We start from the raw sequence: 26,271 nt of genomic DNA on the forward strand, positions 1-26,271 counted from the left end.
GTGACTCGAGTCCACACCTCTGGTTAGAAACATCAAAGACAAAGAAGAAGCACGTGATGCTATGATAACCGGAGAAAGTGGATCAGTGGCAGAGATTACCTGGAATGGAACCACAGGCAGTTATCAATTTATTCAAACTTAACAAGGGGGAGGAGGTAAAACATTTTTTTTTCTTTTACCAAATAAAGAGGGACAGCATTCTTTTCTAGAAGGTAACAAGCACTCTCTTTTGGCGACAACCTGTCACTGAGGTGAGTGTTTCAGATCACGAGGCTGATGAAACAGCGCCAAGACGCAGAAGTCGCCTCGCTTTCAGGATCATGTGACGCCTGCCCAGGAGTCAGGCGTCAGGTTGCAGGACAGACTTTGATTTACATTAATACTGTGGAAAAGTAGGACGACGCTGCAAATGAACAACTAAAACAGAACTTAAAGTGCCTCCTGTTTTCTTTCACAGGCAACCCACTGCTAATCGAGCCGTAGCGGTTATTTTAGCGTGTGACTGTGTGCTTAACTGCATCTGCGTGTGTGTGCATGTGTGTGTGTGTCTGTGTGTGGGAGAAAGTGCTGCTGCCTTCTTTTGAAACAGTCCCTTTGCTCAGCTGCAGTAGTGTCTCGCTGTGTGCGTGAAGAGGAGCCCATCAGTGACCAGGATACTGAGGTGGAGAGTACGGTGGTGGGGCTGAAAAACAAGTAGAAAAAGAAGACACACATGCACACACACAGTCAGCCTTTCACTGTAAATCTAGAAGTTTTTGCCCAGATTATACCAGTATTTTAGCTCAGAGCTAGGCATGTTCATGAAACAGACTACAACTACACAGAATACACATGGCTGGGAAACCAAAATAGTGACAGGGTAAGAGTGAGAGAGAGTTTTAAATGTCACTGACATTTATGTATTTGGTGATTTAATGAAGCTGATGAAAACAAAGTTATAAATATTCATACTGAGGGCACGAAAAACATCCATGCTAAATTTTACAGTTTATGGGAACAGTTGCTGGAGAATAAAAAAAACATGATTAAACACAAGTCAGCTGGAAAATTGTCCCAATCTGTTCAAAGGATTAGTGAAAGTTTTAATCGGCTGGGAGCATTAGGGGAAAAGTCCTCAAATTTAGCAAGACTCACTATTAAAATATGACACAATGTTGTGAAAGTAGCAAAGATGTGAAACTAGTGAAGAGACTATACAGTTCTCCTCTGAGGGAGGAAATGTTCCTAATCAGAGAGGACAATGTCCAACCATTGGACAGAACAAAATTCAACACATGCTGGGGTGAACTGCACTAAAGTCTCTAATATTTAAAAAAAACATTATCAGGTGATCACCCAAAGAACCACGTACACAGTATGTTGGCACATCATTTTTTGCTTTACATGCAAAAGCAGTTTTTGTTCTTGATTGTGATTTGACATATACTGACATGACCAGGAAACCCTGCAGCCATGTGAGCTCACTCTGAGGGAAGTTATGCAGGTCTTACCCTGGCTGTATGCAGGATCCATGGGGCGTGGTACGTACGGTCCAGGCTGCATCATTGGGTACTGTGGAGGCATGCCAGGATACTGGGGCGCCATAGGGTAACCAACGGGTGGATACTCTGAGGGGCAAATTGGTTTACCATAAGCGTCGTACATGGGCTCAACCGGGTAGCTGGCCATGGGGATCTGCTGAGCTGTGGGTTGAAGAAGATCGCACAGTTACGAAGGAAAATCCATACTTCATGGTCGTCTGCATAGACATCGACATGACAACGAGAGGTCTCACCATCATAAGGTGTCCTGCCCCTCTGCTGCCTTCTCTGGTAAAGGTAACAGCAGGAACACATAAAGCAGCAGACCATGGTCGCAATGATGGCCACAAAGAGGAGGATGGAAGACGCAATTCCAGCTAAAGTGGTGGGGCTGAGGAGAAGAAGAGTGGAGGATGTAAGTTAAAAAGGATTCATTTCTTCCTTTGATCATTCAGCCTCATGTTGTTCCTCCCCCCTCTGTGCTGCTAATTATGACTCACTCTGGAGGGAATTAAAGCCGAGGTGGCTGTGATGTGAAGCTTTCGATTTAGCAAAGACTGACCCCAACGTCGCATCCCAGCAAATGCCTCAAACTCTCCACCTCTCTGTCTCGACCCGATTCCACCACCTCATGATCTCAGAGAAGCAACAAAGCCCTCCATTTTATCTTAGCCTCCTCTGCCCACTGATCTGATCTCCCACCAGGCTCAATAAGCCACACGTTATCTGCTGGGTGCTGAACAGTGCCGAATGGTTTAAAATGCAGTGGAGAAAAACTGTCATGCTGCAGCCTCAGATACAAACATGCTTAGACTAGCATCAGTATTTTTCCCAGCTAAATGATTTCTCTCATTACAGGAGACTCACAGAAAGATGAGCCACCACTGACCAGATATTATAGTCAACAGAACAGGCCGTGCACAAGTCTGTGCATGATCATAAACCTCATCCAGCTGTTCCCAACATAACACAACAAGAGGGGACACAGTGACATTTGTAACAAAGTCTAACCCCTTTGTCATTTCGTGTTTGTGGCAGGACTTTTACTTGCGCATTCTTGACTCTGTTATGGTTTGTGTGAAAAACAAACTCAAAGGTCTACTTGTTAATTTTCTTCTAAACTACATTTTTTACTTCCTGATTGAAAACCAGGGGAGGAAGCTAAATGCTCCAAATAAGTAACTAAGTAGAGTTAAGGTGTAATGACTTTACTCCATTTCACTGCAACACACAGAAAACATGTTTTACAATTATTGTGTCCTACATTTTACCATTTTTAACAAGTGTTATCATTTGGCTTTAGTTATGAATCTACAGCTAACATCCATTTTCAATATCCTTTTGTTTGCAGTGCCATGAGAGCGTATAAGTAGATGCTTCCTCTACGGTTCCTGTGTGTTCTCAGAGTCCAAAGATACGTTAGGTTAATTTGTAGGTTTAAATCGGCCTATAGATGTGGATGTGAGACTGCGTGGCTGTCTGTCTCTCACTACGATGTAATCCACATAAGTGGCCGACGCCATGTCCAGCCCTTGTGCATTTGCGTGGTGTTTTATGTGTTGATTACCTTGTGGTTGTGTCACAGTGTTTAATATGCGGTGCCAGCCATGACATAAACAAATAAACTGTCACGGTTCTTTTACCGTCCTGGGTTTCCTCTCTTGGCTGAGGTCAGTTTTTTGTTCCCTCCAGAGTTGAAAGTATTTCTCCCTCAAGTTTTTCCACTTCTGCGTAGATTTCTTCAACTTCATTCTGATGGTTTCAGCCATCTACCTCCAAGAATTTCCTGACATCTGTGAATCCTTATATTGTGGCTATGATTATTATTCCTTATACCAATGTGACGATTCATGTTGAAAAACTGCAGTGAAGAATTAGCCAGAAATGCACAGGAGTCGACGACAGTACAGAACCGGCCAATCATAATCACTGTGGGCTGTTACATTTCCAGAGAGGTTCACAGCGTAGGTTACAAAGTGGGATGTCAGAGAAGTTTGTGGTTACGATGCACCTACAGCAGGGGTGCCCAATCCCGGTCCTCGAGAGCTACCGTCCTGCAGCTTTCAGATGCATCCTTGTTCCCACACACCTGAATCAAATGAATGGCTTGTTATCAGGCCTTTGCCAAACATGATGGCATGCTGAAGAGATCAAACCATTTGATTCAGCTGTGTTGGAGTAGGGATGCATCTAAAAGCTGCAGGACGGTAGCTCTCGAGGACCGGGATTGGGCACCCCTGACCTACAGCATAGATTTAACTCATTAGCGTGTGACGGTGCACATGGACTTTCACCCTATGTCAGCAGCCATCAGCTTCAGCCCCCACTATAACCCTAAGTTTGATAAGCATCTAAGAAGATGGATGAGTATACAGTTTCAGCTTTTCTAGGATAACTGTCCATTGCTAATTATCCTAAACTTTGATCGATCCATTAGCTGTTTTCGTGGCTTTACACAACCTTTCCGGTCTTTAAGGCCCCATCCCAATCCTTTCAGTAATACTGTTTCTCACTTTCAACATTTTATAGGTTTGCACTAAAGCTAACAATCTGCAAATCCTCCTTTCTCAGTTTATTTAACCAAGTGTCACAAATTATTTGGAAATAATGACATTTCACAGACTTTCTGAGAGTTGCCCAGAAGCTGAGCGTCGATGCTTAAGGTCTGGAATCTAAGTTGGAGCTTTGTGGAAAACCATGCTTCGAGGGGATAAAAAGCTCCTGCAGTGATTGCCTTGACTCGAGAACACAAACCGTGACGCTTGGTGTCAAGTAAATGAATAAATAAGTAATAAACCTGAAGCCCCTGCTGCTGCGTCTACACCCACCTGAACTGGAAGAGCATGCAGCGTTTCTGCTCTCTCTCCGTGATCATCTTGAAGGCGTCCAGGCAGCAGTAGCGTCGGTTGCAGTTCCCACAGCAGAACGTGATGAGAGGGCAGTCGAAGCCGTTGTGCCAGGTGCCATTTTTATCCACATACCACAGACACTGCTCGTTCCCACTGACTGCAAAACAACAAGAGCAACACAAAGTGAAAGGGAGGATGACACAACAGGGGAAGTGATCAAATAACTGGCTATGGAAGGAAGCAGAGAAATGAGGAAAACAGCAAGCGCTACTTCACATGGCTCTTTAAAGTGATTATCTTCCTTTTTATCTCTCCTTTTTGACACGCCGTTGTTTGTTTGTATCAAAGTCCTGACTGTTAATTTACAGATCCGGCTCAGGGTTGCCTCGAGCAAATCATAAATATGTATTTTGAACATTTCCTGGCACTTCTTTCTTATATTTTTCTTATTCCAGACCAGACAGTCACAATGCATTATTCAGCAGTTCCCTGTGGCAGAGGCTGAAAACTGATTCGGGCTCCAGTACTGGAAGGTACCCAGGAGATTTAAAGGACCTGAATGACTGCAACTAAAGATCACTTTCACTCTCAGTAAATCTGACAGTTACCTCTTCTATTAAAAGACGAGGTAAAGCACCAAAGTCCTTCATCTGAATATGAAGTACGTATTAAATATTTGGCATTTTTGAGTGAAAACTGACCTTAACGGTTAATTTAAGGCCTTAATTTTTGCCATTATTAAGGAAGATCCACACACAGCCACCACAAAATCTGGATGAAAGAAAACTCAGTTTATTTTCTGCAGTCGACAGGCTTACAAAAAAATGATGATTCACACAAACCTGCGAAACACATGCTGTCTCCTCAAAGAATAAACACATTATAAGCCCTTAATTAAGCTGAAAAACGAACGCATGATTATCCTTTCCACATCGTATAATTTAAGGCAGCGCTAAATTACAGGTCACAGTGTGTTTGTGAAGGCTTCACTGCTTTTTTATCCATCAGTTTTCATGTGGAGCCTGGGAGAAAACCGACACACTCTGGGTTTTTCTGCTTCACATTTGGCTTTTGGGGGGTTGACTACACACGACTGGTTCACATACTGCAAAACCAAGAGTTTTACAACACAACCAATGTGTGCTACGCTTAAATAAATGAAAGGCATTTTAATAAAACTGTGTTCACATTTTAAAAAAAACATAACTTTACTACAGTACTGGTGATTTTGTTTTCCACACAGAAACATTACACTAGGTCATCCAACCCGAGCTGCAGCCCGTATGTAAATAAGATGACACATTTAGCCCGAGAGAGCTGCTTTTCCATACTGAGCAGAGCACATTAAACTGATGGAAACTTCACAAAGGCCGTCTAGGCCACAGTATCGAGCCAAGACTTGTATAGACTTGGCTCCTGAACTAGCTGACACTAAATTTGGTTCATGACCTTTGAGTGTTAGCCCTGACAATGCAAGTTGTCCAGCTTTATACAAGCTTTCATTTAAAAAAAAAAAAAAAAAAATCTATTACTGTTTGCTGTTAGCATCATTTAGATGCTTTCATCTAAATGGCCCGTCTCTAAAGCACCACTGGGCCAACTGCGACACAGCTTAACTTGCTGAGTAACAGAAGCAGCCCGGCTGCAGTGAATCCTACCTCTATTACAATATTCTGTACTTGAAACCATTTAAAGAGGTTTTAATTTAACTTTATGAGCCAAAGTTTAACACATCATACTGGCAGGAGTTTTACTTGATTGTATTAATCAGTCCACGCCATTTAAACCAGCGTGGTCTGTACAATACAGTGTAGTTCATTCTACAAACTGCAATTACTACGGCAATAAACATTTAAACTTTTAAATTTAAGCCCGAGTTTGAGTCACAGACTGTATAAAAAGACAGACGTGGCCACCGTGACGTCACATATTATGCAAACTTGGGGATTGAAAAATAAACCACATATATATTTAATCTTTATTTCACCAGTGCTTTAAACCGTATCACAGAGATAGATCGTAATTCAGCTTTATCTGACATTTTTTTAAGATCTACCAGGTTCTGCAGAAATCCTGGGTGCCGTGAAGACAAGCGAAAATCAAACAGAACAGCTGTTTGCAAGTGATAGGGAGATTTCACAGATAAGCAGGGAGCATTGTAGCTTTATATATAAAAATATGTCAATGCTGTAGTCCCCTTAGGCTGTCTAAAGGGCCAGGAAGCCAGATCATAAAGTGCACAGGGATGTATACTGCTCACTGAATCTGCTATGCTACACAGAGTCCAGGCAGCAGCTGATGCAGATCTAAAAGCGCAAAAATGATTCAGATCTTGATATATATACTACCTGGTATTATCTGTGCATTCATACAGTTTTTTTTAAGTTATATTAAAAAGTAGTTTTAAGTATTAGCCTTCCAGCACTGTCTTTAAACTCTAGTCTGAGCAGTTCTGCTGGAGAAAACATCTTTTTTTGCTTTGTGTTACCACATATTAGACACTATATATAACAATAGCGATATACCAGGTTATTTCCTGCGTATAAAATATATAAAGACTTGGAAAAGACTCTTTGCATCGACTACATGTGGACAACTCTTGCTTAAATGCAAAAAGCTTGTATATTATCAGCCAACTTATACGTCACCCAACTCCACTAAAAGGTCATATATGCATTTTTCTATATGAATGCTTAATATTAATTATTATTTTTAAATATGAAATAAAGCTTTTTTTTTTATTTCTATTGATATATTAAGCTTTAACACACTTCTAATTTTGCTCCAGTATGTACAAACACGTCTGAGTCCCTTAGCGCGGTATCAGCCATGAGTTACATGAAGATAAATCAGATTTTCACCTGAACAGGTATCTTAACGGTAAAGCACGAGTCAAAACTAGCTAGCTCCCGGTTCTCCGCTAACTATAGTAGATTTAACGAGCAACGGCAGTTCAGTTCATTTAAACATGAACTGCTGCACGATAGTTCCCGTCATAAAGGAGCCAGTGAAAGCTAAACGTGTCCGCTGAACAGCGTTTAGTTCCAGTGATTTAGGCCTAAAATAAACACCGAGGCTCCGGGCCAACAATTAAACAGCCAAAAGCGCTTTGAGATCACGGTGACTGCGGCTCGGTGTGCGGGATAAATAAGCAGCAGTGCCGCAGAAAAGAAAGGGGAAATAGAAAAGGAAAAAAAACGGAGGCAGGGATCAACCGTTACTCCGTTGCCGTTAGCTAGCGGCGGGGCCTGGATGGAAAGCTACAATCTTACCCTGAGAAGTGCTGAGGACGACGGCGAGCACCGCCAAAGTCACCGAGATGAGGGGCATGTTTCCCCCCGGAAAGATCATTCCCGTTTGGATTTAAAACCGAGTAATTTTAAAGAGCAGGTGTTCTCATCGGTGTGCACGAGCAGAAAGAGGCGCGCTAACGGTCGTTCTCGTGCATTATCCTGGCCAGGGAACAGCACGGGGGACGGGACGGCTCTGACAGTCCGTAATTTATCCGTGGAAATGACAGAGCGCTGCTGTGACGCCGCTCACCCGGGACGAGGGGTGTGCTGCCTTCACGGAACGACTGAAACGTTAGAATTATGCCCCATCACTCGGCCGTCGACAGTTACCAACAACAAAAACCAAACCGCGTCACCAGTATAATTACAAATCATAATGGAACGGAAATACATCTTTTTACTCAAGTACGCAAATACACAGTAAGCCTTTCACATTTAACAAAAAGATAATTATTATTAGCAATAAACATATCAAAGGTACTCATTATGCACAGTGGTCTTTATCTGCATGATGCGCAGTATATCAAAAAGCATAATCACTGACTATGGGTCGCCAGGACTGACGTAATGAATGAATTAAATACACCATTAAATAATTTATTAAATGTGGCAATAATTAATTAAAATTGGTAAGAATTAACTTAAATGGGAACTAATTAAATGAATATTTTTGACATATTTAATTAATCAATTATTGACACATTTAAATAATTATTTAATGGTGTATTTAATCAATTCATTATGTCAACCCTGGCGTTCCATAACTGACGTGAACATCGTTTTGAATGCTTAGTATATTGCAGGATGTCTCGTTAAGAGCTCGCGTTGTCGAGCCGCCTTGAATGAGTCTTCCTACCCCCAGCCTGCACTGTCTGGATTTTAGCAAGTACCTGAAAAAAACTGCTTTCTTTAATGTCACACTGTTGCTAAATATCCTGAAACCGTGGAATGACCACATGTTTGAAAAACCTGTTATTTATAGGAGATTAAAATAAACCACCTAACTAAGCCATATAAGCCCGGGTTCATTATTTTTTCTGTGAAAATATGCAACTATGAACCTCATTTGTATGAAGTTTCATTAAGTGGAAGGAAAAAACATAGAGATACGAAAAACTTTTTAAATACTCTCTCTGCCCACACAGCTGATCCTGCTCACCTGTTTGACCTTCTTAGTAGCTTTGCTACAATCTGTTAAGCTGGGAGACATGACACATTTGAAAGGAGAAGCACTCCACTCTGCACACACCAAACACGCTTAACGATAATGTGTGTTATGGACATTTTTTGTGGTGTTTTATAGTCATCTAAGTAGTGTTATATATTAACAAACTTTTAGATGGTTCAGATCATTAAAAATAAATAAACAATAGATAAAGATAATCTGAGTAGATACAAAATTAAGTTTTTAATTTATGATTTCATTTATTAAGGGAAATAAGTTATCCAAACACAGCTGGCCCTATGCGAAAAACGTTATTCCATCTTCTCGTTTAAACAGAAGCTGTTTGACAAAGTGAAGTAAGCTAAAAGATCTCAAAAACACATGGCACAATCTGAAGGAAGTCGAGAACTGACGAGAAACACATTCAATGACATGTATCAGTCTGGAAAGGGTTAAAAAGGCCATTTCTAAGGGTTTGGGACTCCAGTGAACCACGGCAAAGCCCATTATGCACAAATGGAAAAAACTTGGAACAGTGGTGAACCTTCCCAGGAGGACAGATGCTTTAGTGTGACCTTAAACAGTTCATTCATGCTAGAAAAATCTCCAATACGGCTGAATCAAAGCACCTCTGCAAAGAACAGTGGACCAAAATTGCAACATGCCAAACAGTCTGAGCTGTTTGGCATGTTGACATTCATGATTAGCAGATTCTGTTTTTAAATCCACATTAGCTTGTGTTGCCCACAAAGGTCCATTGGGGTAAGGAGCTCAGGAGCGAGCATAAACATCACATCCTTTTAGATTTTCTTGGAAAATTTAGTCATGAGTTCTATTAAAATAGAAACCAATCTACAGGAAACTCATTTTCAAAGAATCTGTTTGCATATTGGCATTATATCCACAACCTTTTGGCCTCTTTTTTTTGACTAGAACTGCTTTTCTCTTTTTACCTCTTGGGCTTCCAGATCTGCCACAGCTGAAAAGCACCGACTTCTTAGATTTTGCATTTTAAGCCTCAGGACATAGCCCTGTTGAGACACTGCACTCTGCTGAGTGGACGATGCTTTTATGTTTGTGGCAAACCTGCAAGATCTTAAGTCCTGTATTTGTTTTCTTTGAATCAGTGATTAGTTGTTAATTCTGTAGTTTAATAATAATTTTGTTGCTTTCTGTTCCACCCTGGACTCCAAGTAAAGGTCAAAACAGACATGTCAGCAATCAGAGTCCGAGTAGGTGAAGCGTTTTTCTGTTTCAGTTGAAGTCGGACACAAAGACAGGAATCTGGTGATCATTCTGAAAATGTTGTCCTGCTGGGACTTTTATTTAGAAATGTTTTCATCCCAAACGCCAATGGGTACAAGGAAATGACAAGGCTGTGAATCACCATGGCAACAGTGTTAATTCCCAAATACCCACCGTACCCAGATACACGTCAGCGGGTCTGAAAGCGCTTCATTTCCTGTTGTCAACAGTCTGTTTTATGGAATATAAGGCCGCCAATGTTTCTCTCCCTCTCGAACATCCCGGTGTTTTGTTTTCCTTCAGTCCATGTGAAGTTCTCCTGGAAGTGTTTCTCTGTCTTGCACCTCACTCGTTTCGTTTGTACAGAAACACACACAAAAATAAACGGGCTAAATTACAAACAACACGTGGCGAAAAAGTCCGTACATACATCAAGGTTCAACCTTCTCGTCCAGTTTGAAGTTCCTTCAAAATGGTGAGACTCTCTTCGGGAACTGACCGGTGCAGTCGCTCACCTCGCCACGCTGCTCGTTTTAACAGAGTCCTTCATCCCATCACAAGAATGTAGTAACAGGAGAGCTATGGACACGTGCATGAGTCTCTTCCCACCCCATCCCCCTCCTCTTTTATCAACTTCTCTTTTTCTTTTGCTGTAAATTCATTGTGAGGGTCATGTGACGGGGCTGATGATGGAAGATGATGTGCTGGAGCTGCAGACGGCGGGGCTAGAGGCCTATAGACTGAAGGGTTTGTCTCTCGGCTTGGTTGAGGTGGCCTGAGAACATGCTGTAGCACGGCTGCTGGGCGAACTGTGTCAGGAAGTCTGTAAGGTAAGCCTGAAGAGGAGACAGAGGATACAGTGGAGGTAATCAGGTGGTAAATCCTGTGGGGAAAACAACTTAAACATTTCTTCAGCTTTAGCTCAAACATTCAGTTGGATTCGAGGATAAAGCGATCAGTTTTTGGTGTTGTGACTTTACACCCGCGATTCAAAGCATGAATGGTTCCGGCCGGTCTTTGTACCCACCTAAAAATAAATGGATGGTTTGTATTTAAGGATTCAGAAGATGGTCTCAGAGCTGTCACAGTGACTCTTTGTACAACCCAAACCTTGAACTTATCGTAATCACTGACAGGAAAAGCAGCACATTAGCATATTTTAAAAAGCCGGAACCAATAATGCACTTTTTCATGGAATTCAGTTTTAGTCAGCACTCACAGGGCTTATCAGCCTCATCTCAATTTACCCCGTTTACAGCAGCAGTTCAACACGAACCAGCCGGTAAACACCGTTGTTCCGACTAACATTATTAATGGCTCGGTTCCTCAATAGTACACAACTCGACCCAATGCCATGCATCCTGAAAAATGCTTGTTTACCAGCAGATGAAAGTGCAAATTGCGTGTCTCGTCTCCAACATTAATCCAGCAGGCCATTTTATCCTAAAGCTCTGTTATAATTAGAGCGTCTTCTCATCTGATTTGACATTCTAGGGCAGAAAACGCTGGTAAACTCGCAGCAATGACCTTGGCCACTCTTAAGGGCTGCAGCCTCCCGGGCAGCTTATATATGAACATAATGTATTACAGTATGTCTGCTGGCATAATGGGTACAACCCAGTACTAGCAAGGTGACCTAATAAAGTGGCTGTTAAGTGCATAATACAGTCAATACATATTTCCCTTGTTAATACTTTGAATAGCTCACTATTGATACTCAAGATGGCAGTACAAGCTACAAACACGTGAGCAGAATATCTACACGGGTTGAAAGATGGGTAACAGAAAGGTAGTTCGTGAGGAGGTTTACTTATGTGCAACTGCTAAAAATCTATACATACACAGATATACTGTTGGCATCACTTAAGTAGATTTCAGCTACGGCCAAAAGAAAAGTACAGCACTGTAAATAGAGTTGTGTTAAATGAGGTTTAATTATCTCAAGCAGACATTTTCATTTATGAAATAGCAAAGATCCATGTTTTTATGCTTATGCATCAACCAGTGAAGATTAATCTGAGCAAGTCGATTGAACATTTAGTCTTCATTGATAGTTTATCAATGAAGACTAAATGTTCAATCTACATGATATTTGGCATAAATATCTAAATTATTGTTACTCATTCAAAGGGAACCAGCAGAAGTCTTTGACTTGTGTTTGACTAAGTGAAAGACAACAGAGAGGCCAATAAAATGTCAGAGGAAACCAGCTCCAGCAGTAAAAACACAGAAGCTGGCTTTCATATTATTATTCTCTGTCGCTCCACAGCTCCAACCAGTGTGTCCCACCCACGCTTAGATCTGAAGTAAGACACTTACCTGCAGGTCAATCTGATATATGGGGTCTTTCAAGGCATCTGGATCATCCTCATCGTCGTCCTCGTAATAATCATCATCTATAAAAATAACATTTTATTCGCTGAGGTGAAACAACGTTCTGTCATGAACACAGAGAGGGAGCTGCTCTTAGAAGAAATTAAGATGAAATCCAGTGAGGAGATACTGGTACCGTATTTGTTAGCGGCAATGAGATCAGAAAGGAGCTGCCCCGCCAGCCCTTCGTCCTCGTCATCATCATCCTCCACCTCGTCCTCCCCCTGGTCCTCCCACATACCACTGGAATCTAAGATGAGCAGAAATAACAGCTGGTTACTGAAAGGTCTGCTGTCCCAGCAATTCAATAGAACAACTGAACAAACTGCGATTTTTCAGTAAGTCAGAAGGCTTCACCTGCCCAACATGATGCACTTCTAGAGACCTGAGTCAACATCACATTTAGGAACTACAAATATAATTGAATAAACGAGTGCATTTGTAAAAGGACTGGATCTCCCCCAACAGGCCTGTGTGGAGTTTCTGACTTCTGGTGACGGTGTACTGGGGTCCACGAGTACATACTGACTCACCTTGGCTCCAGTCTGCGGCGTTCGTCCTGCTGGCATTTGCCTCGACTACAGTCGAAAGCTCGTTAATGATCAACTTAAAGATCTTCACCAGCAAAGGAATGTTGGTCCAACGCTCTGGATCTGTTCAATCGAAACATTTGCATTTTCTCATGATAAAACTTCTGCTTTCAGCAGTCTCTCTGTTCAAGTTCAAAATCATTTAGTGTCTTACTCTTTGCAGATTTGGAGCGTGTGCGGATGCCGTCGTCTGGACTGTAGATTTCTTCACCTTTCACCACAATGTCCTGGAGACGTTTATCATCAGTGTTGAGACTGTGCTGCAGCAGCTTGCAGAGAGCCACCGTGCTGCAGGAATTCAAGAGTACATTTGAATGGACACGTTCTTATACATCGCTTTTACACTCTGAAAATGCTTTATACAACATGCCTTGTTCACCCATTCATACAAGCACTTTTTTTTAAATGCACGAGTGCTTTCACCATGGTGTTCACTTCTTCAGATACAGTCCATAATAGACAAAGCTGAGAGTTTGTGTATTCAGGTTCTTAGTCAGATCCACCTTTCACTCATCCCAATCACTTTTAAAACAACACAGCCTGAACTCAAAGCTGAAGGTTTTCATGTTCTGACATGACGCATGTTCTTCCTTTCAGATCTTCTTTCACTGTAGGCCAAAGTAAAATCGTTGTAGTTTTCTTACCTGACCTTCCCCTCGTACTGCCCGTAGAAAAGGTGCTGCCTGCTCATCCACTCGGTCATGACGAACTCCAGGGCAGGTTTCCCTGTCGGTCCAGGCAGGCTGCACAAAAACTCCAGCAGAGGTTCCAGCTGAGAGTGAACCAGGTGGGCAAACACCATGATCAGAGACTGGAGAGGGAGGAGAAACAGGAGGTGGTTCAGATACCGGCATCCAGTGGAACTCAATTAAAATAAAGAAATTCAGCCTGCGGCCCTTCGGCAAAGCCATCAACCATCTTTCCTTCCTACCTGCATGACACTGAGGGTCTCGGCTTGCTGCATCTTGCTCAGAATCGCTCGGAGGATCTGATCCAGCTGCTCACCGAGCTCAGTTCCAGCCCGAGAGATTAAAGTGGACACCAACCTGCCCACGAAGGCGGCAGTGAACTCGGACGTCCGGGGATCCAGCAGCTGGTTGACCACCTGCATGACGTACCAAAGGCCGCTGTTTCCCTGGTCGTCCCGCCACTGGACAACCTGCTCGAGGGCGATGGAGACGTACGCCCGCAGACACTCACCGCCGTTCTGGAGAGAGGAGCGAAGTGATCAATGTGTTACACCACATGCTACATTTTACACAGTTAAAGTGACCACGTGTGACATAATTATTTCTGGACCTTTTCGTCTTTGTTTTGTTTACCTGCATTATCGCATTGTCATCAGTGCGCAGGGTGCACTGTGCCACCACAGGAAACGCTTGGCACACCAACAGCTCTGACAGAGGGGGTTTGGTGTTTCTGACAACTGTGGTCAGGATGTCAATGGACGTCTGCGACAGAGCAGGAGAACAGAAAGAGAAACCGATGTTTTCAGAAAGAATCATGATCTATCCTCAGCAATCGTCTCAGCTGGATGCAGAAAATGTCAAGTATTACATATTTAAAACACAAAAACCCCCACAAAGGGCATTTTTGGCTTCCACTGATCCACATTTCTTGGGCCAGTTCTTGTTTTTGTTGGTCTGCACGCTGACTGAAGCAATACTTATGCCCACTGTTACATGAAGACTCTTACTTGTATACTTTTTCTTCTTTAAATGTGGCAAATGTCACTGTGCAATCATTTCAAATAAGTTATTTTGAACTAACATAATAAATTATTTTTTAAAAGCAGACTGACACACATTATTGCACCTCGTAATTCTCTGAACAGCTTTGTATATGCCACCTGGTACTTACAGCGCACAGTCCGGTGGGGATCTTGTCATGTGGAGCCTGCATGATGCTGATAAGCGTGGGGATGAGACGCATCTGCATGGGGCCCTGACAGCCTTCAATCTGTGCCAGTTCCTTAAAGATGTCCTGAGCCAGGGATGCCACCACAGGGTCTGAGGACACGAGGACACAAATCTTATCACACCATGTCCTCATCCGGGAAGCACTTTGCTTGGAAAAGGTGGTACAACTTAAGATTTTGCAATCAGGTGCTGATGACCAGAGCATGCTGGGAATTTAGTTCAACAGTCAAAGAAGGTGTGAGTCAAGTACCGTTGTTATATTTAAGGAAAATGGCAATGGTGAGGGGGCAGATCTTATTCTCGGCACTGGTGGTGAACGCCGGGTCAACGGTGCAGACGATGCACAGCGTCTCCATGACAAGCGTCAGCACTTCAGAGCTGAACTGGGCGGCCAGTTGAACCAGTCCATCTAGGATGCTGGGGAGGAAGGGCTGAATGACATGTGTGCTCTCCGACAGTTTCAGCTGATCACAGTACCTGGAGACATGAACACGCAGCATCCTTAATATTTTTATAACTTTATAGTCACTGCTTTGAGGTAACACCTTTTCATGTGGGACTGTTGGCTCTACTTCATGATCTGTTTCATATTTTAGTGATGGACAAAACTAACAAGCACAGAAACCATGAAACAACTCAAGTTCAGACGAGGAAAGGATATGATGCGAAAAACCTACGAAACATAAAACCCAACTGCACAGCTGCTGAAAGAAATTAACTTATCTGATTACCTGTTGAAATTTAGACGAGAAATCAATGTGTTTGGTAAAGTTAAGCATACAGCCACTAGTCGGTTATCTTAATATCACTTAAATAGTTTAACTAATTTATGTTGTGGCTGAGTAACTTCCTGAAGTCACTGATGATGGCATGGGAGACCCACACAGAGCAAGATGCTTGAAAGTAGGGCTGGGCCATATTATACCGTTCACGGTAATACCGGTATAATGTTAGGCAACGATAGGAAAATGAAATATCGCGATAGAATGGGAGTAAAACGCGCATGCGCAGTGCCTTTGTTTTCATACGCACATGGCCGATTGTTGAGTGAAACAGATGAACCAGAACTGGTTTGTAAAAATGGTGCAACTTCCGTGATGTGGAACTGGTTTGGTGTTTGTCTGTCAGATACACGACAAAGCACATTTTTTTGCAGAACATGCAAGCGACCGTCGTTATTGTCGTATTTGTCGGACTAAGATGCTCTTAAATCTGGGAGTAATCTGGGTCCTAAACTCCGTATACTTCAGGTCAAACGAACACTGCAGCATCACTGAGAGTTAACTGTCTAAATTCTTTCATCTTTAATAAAACGATCAGCATTGCTGCTTTACCAGGTGTAACTATGAAGTTTAACTTCCAGGCATCCATGAAAACAAAATTTATTACATTTAATGGAGTTAGAAGTTAGCAGGAAGCTAGCGGAAGTTAGCTCGCTAGTTTCGCTAGTTACCTAAGCATGATATAGCATGTTCAGAGATTTCTGAAAAAATTCAAACGTACAGCTCTGCTATCACTTCCAACATAAATGAAGACAGGAAACTAAACAGCAGTGACGTTTGTAGGGTTACTGAAGTTGGGCTAGCTGATATATAATGATGTGCTACGTGATCGCTAGCGACACAGCTATGTTAGCATAACATAAACAGTGAAGCTGGAGGACGAACACTAACACTTTTCCACTTATAAAAGTTAACGTGAAGGTTCTTCATGGTTAGAGACAAATGCAATCGCATGGCAGGATGCTGTAAACGGACCAAACTTCAGTCAGGAGAACAACTGAGATAATCCATCCACAATAGAAGGTTAGTCATTAATATACTGCAACAACATGGGAATAGAGCAGCTGCCAGAGAATTCAACATTAATGAATCAATGGTACAGAAATGGAGGAAGCAAGAAGAATGAGTTTAATAAAGTTTGATTTATCTGACTGCTTTGTTTCGCTTAATGTGCCTTATAATCCCGTGCACCTTATGGTCCGAAAAATGCGTACTGCACACTGCAGTTTAATGTTGCAAAGCACCTCTTTTTAACTTCAGTGGATATTATATATGGTTATGCTCAGGATATGTCAGCCCATTTCTACTGGAAATGCCTTTTGGTTAAATTTTCAGCAAGGAATTTGCATTTGCACTGTTACATTTTTATAAAGCTTTAATGTACATAAAAACCAGCTTCTTGTTTAAGTGAAAATAAATGGAAGGTTGTCTTTTTGCGCTAGTAATGTTGTGGAGTTGTATTTTGTCTCGCATCAATTATATCGTCAGTTATATCGTTATCGCAAATTTTCAAATATATATCGTGATAAATATTTTTGGCCATATCGCCCTGCTCTACTTGAAAGTGGACATTTAGAGGTTCCTTTAGAAATCTTTTATGAGATTCGGACAAGTCTAGGATAGTGGTTTTCCTTCTGTTCCCAGGTTTTGTGCAAATCTGAGATACCTGCCTGCTTTTTTAAACAGCTCCCGAATGTAACAGGCTACAACCTGTACCGTGGACCAAGACAAAGTTGCTCAATCACAAAATAAAAGGATGGTTTTCTTTTGGCGGTGACCTGGTTACAATTATGAACGGCTAGCTCACCCCCAGATGGCCCTGACCGCGGAGATGCGGAGAGAAGGCGGCCGGCAGTCATGGAGGGCGCTGACTGTGACCTGGAGAAACTGCTGGATGACCTCGGGAGACATGGCGGCTGTAAAGCGACTGGCCGCCCACAGAGCACGACCGAGAAGGAAGGGAGACGCCGCTGGGAAAGAAAAAACAAGCAAGATGAGGTGAGAAACATAAAAATTGAAATAACCGTTTTCACGTTTTATTGCAGTTTGACGGCTTTGACTTGTTAAAAAAACCTAAAATATTAAAATGCAGTCTTTTATAGTTTATGGGGGAATTTCACGGCTTGTTAGATCATTCGAGGTCAGAGATATAACAAAGGACTCAAAGTTAGTTCTCGTCAGAAGTTCCACGCTCTTGCAGAAAAAACTCAGGAGCTTTGTTCCTGTTTTTCTGCTGACCGGACTCACCCGTCAGGTTGAGATCACCCAGGACAACGCCGGCCAAAAAACCGTGCATGTCAAACTGGATGCGGCCATTTTTCACGTTCTCTGTGATGATGGTCTTGACTGAGCCGAGGGCCAACATACAGGCCTCGTGGATCTTCCACCTGTTTTAAAATAAAAGCAACATAAGGAACAGAAAGCGAAAACATAGAAAGCCAGACTGGCTGTGACCGAGTCTGCCCTCACCAGTGCTCATTGCCACCGTTTTTAGCCTGCTCTGCCTCCTGGAAGTGTCTGGTTGCAGCTGCTGCCAGCGCTGCTGCGCTCTCATTCTGAAACTCTGCAGCGACGGCCTGCAAAAAGAGGTCAAAGGTTACCGTCATGATACACCTGATCAGGGCGAACCCCAGGCTGAAAAGCGAGATCATGAGCAAGTACGACTTTGACACCACAACAAACTTCTGGATGTGTTTGACTGCACAGATCTAACCTCTTCTATCATAACACTGCATGAAACACACACAGTGTATAGTGAAAACAAAAACAAAACTGTTCCCATTTCTTTCACAGCTTTAAAATCTGCCTCCAGTGTCCGTGGAGGTTGTGTGTGTGTGTGTGTGTAGGAGAAGAAAAAGCAGAGCCAAGAGGATTATTTCCCTCAGTCTAAATACAGCTGCCTGGCAGACACGCACATCCTCATGTTCTCTGCTTTACAGCCTCAGATAAGTTCGACTTCTTGTAATTCTTTTTCATTTTATATAAATAATAACTGAAAGTTGTAAGATAAAACCTGCAAACTTATTGAAATACCTCTCTATAACCATCTTGGAACTGAAATGGCTCAAGTCAGTCAAACTAAACTAGATCAAGGAGGCTGTTAATTTACAAAAAAAAGTGCCTCTGTGTTTAAAAGCAGGCGTCATCTGTCAGCCAATTAAATAACAGCTCTCATACCTGAGACCTTTATCCAATAAGATTGCTTTACCTAAGCAGTAGGGGTGCAACAATACTCGTATTGATATTGAACCGTTCGATACAGTGCTTTCGGTCGTATGCATATGTATGAACAATACAATTTTTTTTATTTATTTTATCAACTTTTCATCTGACGATGCTGTCTGTGTTGAGCGCTAAGTGGATCTGCGTTCCACTACTCCGCCTAGGCTGCACTGTCGAGTGCAGATCCACTGAGCGCAGCGCAAGCTAGCAAGACAGAAGCTAAGCTCGTTGCAACATGGCAAATTGAACCTCCCCCACCCTCATTCAGATCTGGCCTTTGGAACTATTTTGGTTTTCATGTGAAGTATGACCCTGAAGGTCAGTGTTGGGGAGTAACGGAATACATGTACCGCCGTTACGTATTTAAAATACAAAATATGAGTAACTGTATTCCGTTACAGTTACCGTTTAAAAAGGTGGTATTTAGAATACAGTTACTTTGTTGAAATAAATGGATTACACGGCAGTACTTTCCTGTTTCATATCGTGGCGGGTCAGGACTGTTTGGGTTTTGTTTGACAGCTATGTTCTGTTGTTCCAGGTGGCAGCGTTACGGTTGCCATGGTTACAGGGTGACGCTCTCTCTCTGCGTGTTTCCTGGGTGAGAGAGCGCCTTTTGTTGTTGTTGTTGTGCTAAGCTAACAGGCAGAATGCTACAAGCATAGCTCTAAAGAATGTAGCATCATGGGCAGTGTAGTCCGTGCTGCAGGGAGAATGGACTGCCATACACGTTATGTGTCTGTGAGCGCGAGGAGGGAGAAAAAAAGCGAGTGGAAAGGTACGAGTTGTCATCGAGCAAAAACGGGAGCTGGAAGCATGTAAATATAATAATAACCACTTCAGCCAAGAAGAGTGCCTGACGAGCCCAGTTGTAAGTAAGCTATTAAGACTCGACTGTACACCGTGTTCGTGTTTTCCTCCGAAACAATAAGTTCCGTTGGAGCAGCCTTTCAACGCCTCTCTCTGTCTCTCGCAAGAAAAATTGACCCAGACAACAAAGTAAAGCTATTTTTCGGCTACGAGCCGACAGGGACCCCGCCGTATTAGTCAGAGGTCCCTTTACTACGGGTTCGGAGCCGCGGACCTTCAGTAACAGTAATAAATCACAGCAATAGTACATTCACGTAGTTGTAAACAGCATGATAATATATTAAGTATTCCAAAGTATTCAGAATACGTTACTGTCATTGAGTAACGTAACGGAATACGTTACAGAATACATTTTGGGGCATGTATTCTGTATTCTGTAATGGAATACATTTTAAAAGTAACCTTCCCAACACTGCTGATGGTAAGCGTGTCATGGACAAAAATAAAACAGTATGTTGGATGTGCCACACAATGCTCAATTGTTGGGAACTAGTGTGTTAGCGCAGTTAGCTTGTTAACGTATTGACGCCGTCCAGCCCCATGCACGGGGCGATCCGCGGTAGCTCGTTAACGGAGATCTGCCGCGTTATGGCGTTAACGTCATTTCAACGAGATTAACGCTGACAGCACTAGTGGGAACACAACGAATATGACTGTAGATTTACGCCGACAGCATCCTAGTGCAAAGACAAGTGGAAGCAGAGAAAAACAACAAGCACACATGCTACAAACTTTACCCGAGTCATTTAGACAGCCATTAGCACATGATTCTCCTTATGGGGACCTGATATGTTTAATATGCTGCTGAGAATATAGCCCAGAAGAAGCGTATAGTATAGCTTTTATTTTGGAAAGAGCCATTTCTCTGTAATAAACTCTCTTTTCCAAAGACGAATGATTTCTCGATCAGATAGATTTATTTTTTTTATTTTGTTGTTTCAGCAACATTAAATTTAAAAACTGTACTTTTGAGTTAAAATATATATTTATAATTTTAATAAATTACAAATTTAAAAGGCATGAACATTTTTTTTGCATCGAAAAAAATATCGAACCGTGACACCAAAGTATTGAACCAAACCGGGAATTTTGTGTATCGTTGCACTCCTACTAAGCAGTGATACTTTTTTTTGTTGTTCTCTCACCAGCAGCAGGTCCTGAGCAGAGATCCTGACAGAGTAGGAGAAGGTGTCATCATCCTCGTCCTCCACAAACTGCTGCGGGTTAGCTGTCCACACTTTGATCTGAAGAGAAACAACACAAATATACTTAGTTTTTTCTTTTTTACTTCCACCTACACGTGCATCTTCTACCAGATGTTGCAGTCGTTTCTCACCTGGTCCTCAGTGATCTGCATGTACAGGATGATGTAATAGATGAGTTCAGGCAGCGCCTTCCTCACCGTGCTCTTCAACTTGTTGTTCTCCAGCAGCGTGTGGACAAACTCAAAGATGCTGAACACCAAATTCTCAAAGCCCAAAACCTCACCTGCAAAAACACAAGCAACCAAATAAATAAATAAGTGGATAACAATATTAATAACCATGTGTAACACAGCAAGACTTGAATTCTGCTCACCGTCTGAGTCTACTGGGTCGTCCACTTCCTCTGTGTAGTTCACTTCTGTTCTCACATAAGTGAAGATCTGGTTAAGGATCAATGCACTCACAAAAACGTTTTTCTCTCATTAATGGCTGTAAATTTAATTATTATATGAGATGACCCTATACAGACAGCTTGTCTGTGAAGTCCATTACCTTGTCACACCCCAGTGCTTCTTTAAGTATGTAAAAGGAGGTTTTGATCCTGCTGAGTAAGCAGGTGATTTCCATACATTAAAAACTGCGACAGTAATGTGGATTAGTGGTTTAGAGAAACTGTCAAATAAACAAGAGATCACAAGTCACAGCAAATGACCTGTCTGTCTGCAAGATGCCCAAAAGGAAGTCAAACCTCGAGGTAAGAAGTGTTCAGCCCCAAAACAAATGCTCTTCAAACGATTGCTGGGAGCGAGGAAACAGCTAATACACAGATGACAGGATATAAAGCTGCGCTTTCAGTCAGTGTATTCCACACAATGGGTAATATCTGCTGCATGGAGGACACCATGGGTTTGGGGAAGTTCTTTACCAATGCTGTCACTGCCTGTGAGACGAATAAGCAAAGAAAACAAGGATTTGAACCCTGGAAAGTAGCCACAGACAAAAAGAAAACTAAAAGACTGACTTAACGTTTGCAGATCATAATCAGTCCGACAAAAGGGTCCAAGTGCACAGAGTTTCTCACCTTGAGGACTTCCATCTTGAGGCCGCTATCAGACGTGGGCCCATCGGGCATCTGCAGGGCTTGGACAAACGCTTCTGTGAACTGCTGCACCACAGGGAAGATCAACGCTTTGGCTGCACCCTACACCCAGGTCAATAAGAACGATTATTAAAAAACACAGCAACAGCGACTCAGGTCTATGCCTTCCACTTTAATGCAGATATAAAAGTGATGCATGAGTAGAAGCCTTTTTGAAAGGCCATCAACTTAAAACTGAAACGTTTGCTGACCCCGCCTCACCTTTTCAAGCTCTTCAATAGCACAGATCAGGTTGGCACAGGTGGTGAATATCTCCACTGCTCTGGAGCGAGTACGAATACTGTAAACCTGCAAAAGTGAAAACAGTTCAGGGAGGCGATCCATGCCGGTGTATCACACAAATGCAATGTGCAGTCATTAATGGCAGTCACAGAAAACAGGACTGTTCAGACTGACAGCTGTAAAATGTGTGCCTGCATCCACAGAGGCTCAATACTGATAGAGATAAGGAGCACATAAGGAGATATAGGAGTACCTCTGCCATGGAAAAGATCTTATACATCTCTGGTAAGATGACTGGAGCCACTAGCGGCATCTGGGTGTCTGTCACCTCTCGAGTAAACTCTGCAAAAAAAAAAGAAGTTGTAAACTAAAGACTCTGAAAAATGGAAATGCATAAAGCTAATCTTCAAGAACTTAGCTGTAGTCTAAGCTAAAAAAACAACAAAAAAACTCAACTGCTCCTGAGATCACAGTCACTTTAAGCGTTGACTTCCAAAACGGATCAAATGTTTGTGCAACCTTTAAAATTCCCCAAGCAGATAGACTTATTGTGTTATTTATATGTTACTACATACCCGTGAGCACCCTCATGGCCCCGTGCACGGCATTAACGTCTCCGCTGACCAGCATCTCCATCAGGAGGGTGAAGAGCTGCGGCCACGCCTCAGGCCAGTCCCAGTGGGCGATGGCCGACACGGCGTACGCAACACTGGAGCGGACTTTGCTGATGGACTCCCGCAGACCGCTGGGCAGCAGCTCCCTAATGGCGGCTTTCGCCTGGAGGGGAACAACAAAAGTCCGACTCGCTTTGGCTTCAATCGTGTAACAGGGGTGTAGAGTTGGGTGATCTGCCCCTCCGCTCCCTCACTCTGACCACTGATTATACTTACTAATAATCAGACATAGGTCACTTTTACAATTACTTTCCTTCTTTGAGACGAGGCTGGATACCGAAGGCTGTTCTTAAAAAGGGCAAATTAAATACCACTGCAGGATTTATAAGCATTGCTGTTACTTCTTCTCAATTATGGATAAGTTATTATACTTCTCTGAGCGGGCAGCCACCTCTCAGATACTACAGCACCATGTGGCCTACAGAGTGAGTCCCTGCTGTAAGTGACAATGTCTTTACCCCCCTCAGTAATGATGAATCATCCTTTTGCCATTGCACTGTTGGAACAATACTAGCAGTGCCTGAAGCAGAGCGTTTTTGGTTTTTAATACATCTGAAAGCAGGCCTAAAACATGGTTTTTCTTCACTGTCATAATGCGTGAGAAATGATGTAGCTAAAGTTTGAATTTGCAACATAATTAAAAGTGTTTGAGATGCCTGAACATGCTTCCTGAGACTGAGGATGAAGCAGGGTTTACCTGATCTGTGGTTTCAGGAGGCCTGAACTTCTCCGATTGGGAACACCAGTGAGTCTCCACATACTGCTTCAGGATGACGGATGCCAACTGTAAACACAGCCAACCACACAAACAAGAAAATGATGAGGAACAACAGAAAAAGTGGTGTTTGTTGTAAAGGTTCATTTTTTTTCTTTTTCAGTTTCTCTCCTGCTCACCTGACGAATGGCAAGTGCTCCCTGAGGGTCGACTGTGAGTTCTGCCAGGTGGACGCCAAACTCTGCAATGTGAACAAATCAGCAAGGACAACAGGATATAAATACACAACTAAATGCATATCAGCTCGCTTAGAGCATGATGAATATAGAAAAAGCCAAATGTGGATGTATAAATACTGAATTTATAAATGAGGTTTTTGCTAATCCTACACATTTCCATTATTAATTTTCACTATGGTTTAAAGAGCCTGGCAAAATATGAAAATATGCATCCTTCAGCAGCAACAGGATGACAAGGGATCAGTGTGTGACATTAAGTAAGAGACATGAGACACACCATACAGGCAGAGGGAAAAAACTCGAGCGGAGCATGCTTTAGTCTGAACATGGCATGCAGGGTGCCAAAGACATCAGGGTGACATCAGGCGCCAGAAGACAATGTTAGTGCTGACAATCCCATAGCGCGGCTGCCTTAGAGCGGGGCCAGCGGAAAGGGTCGGCTCGCTGCGATACTGCAGTACAGCCGACATCAGTGCGCACAATTAGCCTTTCACCAGCAGCACGAGGACTGCAGGACAAACAATGGGAGGTCTAGCAGAGTCAGAGCTACACCCCCCTGGCTACAGTATCCATCTGTCCAAATTTTACTAAAAATCAGACAGAAAGTGTCTTTTTATTTCTCTATCAAAAAAAGAAGAAAAGTAATCAAGTCTTAAAATTTTGCCAACAGATGAACTGCATAAAGCAACACCACAAGATTACTTCAGGATCTACGTTAACATGTTCTAAGTACAAGCATCACTACTACTTTCTTTTCCCCCCTCATTAATACAATTCTGACACACATTCTGTGACTTTGATGGTTTCCTCCTACACTGAAGCCTCAGACTTTTCCCACTCCATATGAAACACTAACAGCTCTTTCATTGGCCATCCTGTGTGTACTGCCCTCCCTGCTGGTCCTGATGGTGCAGGAAGCTGGAAGTCTGGGAGAAGCCCCTGCCCCCCGGGGACACATCTTTGCGGGGGAAAAAAAACAATCTGTCAGTAAGGCATTCAATTGTTAGCATAGTGACGGCGCAATTAATGAATGTTTAATATTAGGCAGGCGGCGAATCCGCTATTGTCCGGGCGGTCAAACAGCGGATTTTGGAGTTTGCGTGAACGTGACCAAAGTAGCTGCTCTCAAAAAAGGAGAGAGACAGAAAAAAGTGGTAATATTTTTTATCAAGATGTTCACGCGCACCTGGCTGAAAAGACCACGCGACTCTTGTCTTTCCCTTTGGTTTACTGACGCAGATGTTGAACCCAGAGTCGATCCCGCCGCCGTGCTGCTGAGGCCGGGGTGCACACAGCTCCCATGTGCTTCATCAAACTTGGTAACTAGGTCCGAGCTACTGACCACACTTGTGACACATCCGGCTGTCCGAACCGATCGCCTGAGCAAAGCAACCGGCCAGTCTCGAACCCCAATCGAAGATCATCATCATTATTATCTTAATCATCACCAACTCCTGGAAATGTGGCCTAATGTTTGCTCCGGGGAGCCAGGACAGTCGCTCAGCTAACGTAATGACTGCTAGCTTAGTCACAAAGTTAGCCCCAATAACGGCGGCCGTCAGCTGTTCGCGCACTGGGCGCGAAGCGGAGGCCCCCGTGCTGTTAATAAGCGACAACACCCCGGTTAACTTCTCAAAGCGCTGTTCAGACCCCGGCTGCCACTCACCCTCTGTCACTTCCAGCACTTTGATCTGCTCCTCCGCGGCGGCGCGCACTTCTTGGACCGGGGACAGGATGGCCGTCAGCGTCTCGATCAGAGCCTCTTTAAGTCCCTGCTGGACCGAACCGGGCCGAACGCTACCCGCTGCACTCATGCCTGCTGTGTTTTCACCCGCAGCCCGCTACAGTCAGTCTACCAGCAGCTGTAGCACCACCACCCGGGGAGGAGCGACGAGCCACGGCCACAGAGGCGAAGCGCGCCAATGCATGGAAACGCGGAGGCGGGGTTTTTGCGGGAGGAAGTGTGTTTGTCGTCCGGTTAGGCCCACGTGTTTTTCTCCCTTTGTTTTTGTTTTTATATTTTAGCGCCCTCTGGTGGAGCGGAGGAAATTTATGATTTTGAGCTCAGGTAAATAATAATAATAATAATTATAATTATAATAATAATAATTATTATTATTATTATACTAGTTGTAGTATTGCGTATAGTAGAGCTCTCATAGTAAAGGCTATATTAAAGATTTTGTGTTATTGCAGGCATGGTTCATGGAAACTTAGATAGTGAGATCC

General features: G+C 43.0%; 2 protein-coding genes across 2 annotated transcripts; both read right to left on the bottom strand.

Moving 5' to 3' along the window:
- Positions 1–22: 22 nt before the first annotated feature.
- On the bottom strand, positions 23–7,956 carry LOC147331291 (protein shisa-4-like). The gene is made up of 5 exons (XM_086293511.1): positions 7,642–7,956; positions 4,349–4,526; positions 1,775–1,911; positions 1,491–1,682; positions 23–682 (listed from the first exon to the last, which is right to left on the bottom strand). Exons 1-5 carry the CDS (start codon positions 7,718–7,720, stop codon positions 642–644), a joined length of 627 nt encoding a protein of 208 aa, XP_086149637.1. The 5' UTR covers positions 7,721–7,956; the 3' UTR covers positions 23–641.
- Positions 7,957–10,093: 2,137 nt separating this feature from the next.
- On the bottom strand, positions 10,094–26,019 carry LOC147331292 (importin-9). Its single transcript, XM_086293518.1, has 24 exons — positions 25,709–26,019; positions 23,983–24,044; positions 23,786–23,872; positions 22,990–23,191; positions 22,668–22,756; positions 22,394–22,480; positions 22,115–22,234; positions 21,873–21,973; positions 21,407–21,465; positions 21,165–21,316; positions 20,974–21,072; positions 18,206–18,312; positions 17,984–18,123; positions 17,544–17,706; positions 15,205–15,431; positions 14,896–15,044; positions 14,358–14,486; positions 13,967–14,242; positions 13,680–13,846; positions 13,190–13,323; positions 12,979–13,098; positions 12,582–12,695; positions 12,392–12,468; positions 10,094–10,908 (listed from the first exon to the last, which is right to left on the bottom strand). Exons 1-24 carry the CDS (start codon positions 25,854–25,856, stop codon positions 10,798–10,800), a joined length of 3,120 nt encoding a protein of 1,039 aa, XP_086149644.1. The 5' UTR covers positions 25,857–26,019; the 3' UTR covers positions 10,094–10,797.
- Between the last annotated feature and the right edge of the window lie 252 nt (positions 26,020–26,271).

Source organism: Aulonocara sp. 'chitande type north' Nkhata Bay, linkage group LG5 (genome assembly GCF_057382095.1).
Source record: "Aulonocara sp. 'chitande type north' Nkhata Bay isolate Kocher_YH1m ecotype deep benthic linkage group LG5, A_spYH_male_GT1.1, whole genome shotgun sequence".
Classification (NCBI taxonomy): Eukaryota; Metazoa; Chordata; class Actinopteri; order Cichliformes; family Cichlidae; genus Aulonocara; species Aulonocara sp. 'chitande type north' Nkhata Bay.

Bases quoted from the DNA above. Each gene is read 5' to 3' on its own strand.
- LOC147331292 (XM_086293518.1), bottom strand. From the start codon at position 25,856: ATGAGTGCAGCGGGTAGCGTTCGGCCCGGTTCGGTCCAGCAGGGACTT. The intron at 15,045-15,204 runs GTACTTGACTCA...TCGTGTCCTCAG, and splicing joins TTTCCTTAAATATAACAACG to ACCCTGTGGTGGCATCCCTG. The intron at 10,909-12,391 runs GTAAGTGTCTTA...TCTCCTCTTCAG, and splicing joins TATATCAGATTGACCTGCAG to GCTTACCTTACAGACTTCCT.
- LOC147331291 (XM_086293511.1), bottom strand. From the start codon at position 7,720: ATGATCTTTCCGGGGGGAAACATGCCCCTCATCTCGGTGACTTTGGCG. The intron at 4,527-7,641 runs GTAAGATTGTAG...GTTGTTTTGCAG, and splicing joins CGTCCTCAGCACTTCTCAGG to TCAGTGGGAACGAGCAGTGT. The intron at 683-1,490 runs GTAAGACCTGCA...CTTGTTTTTCAG, and splicing joins GGATCCTGCATACAGCCAGG to CCCCACCACCGTACTCTCCA.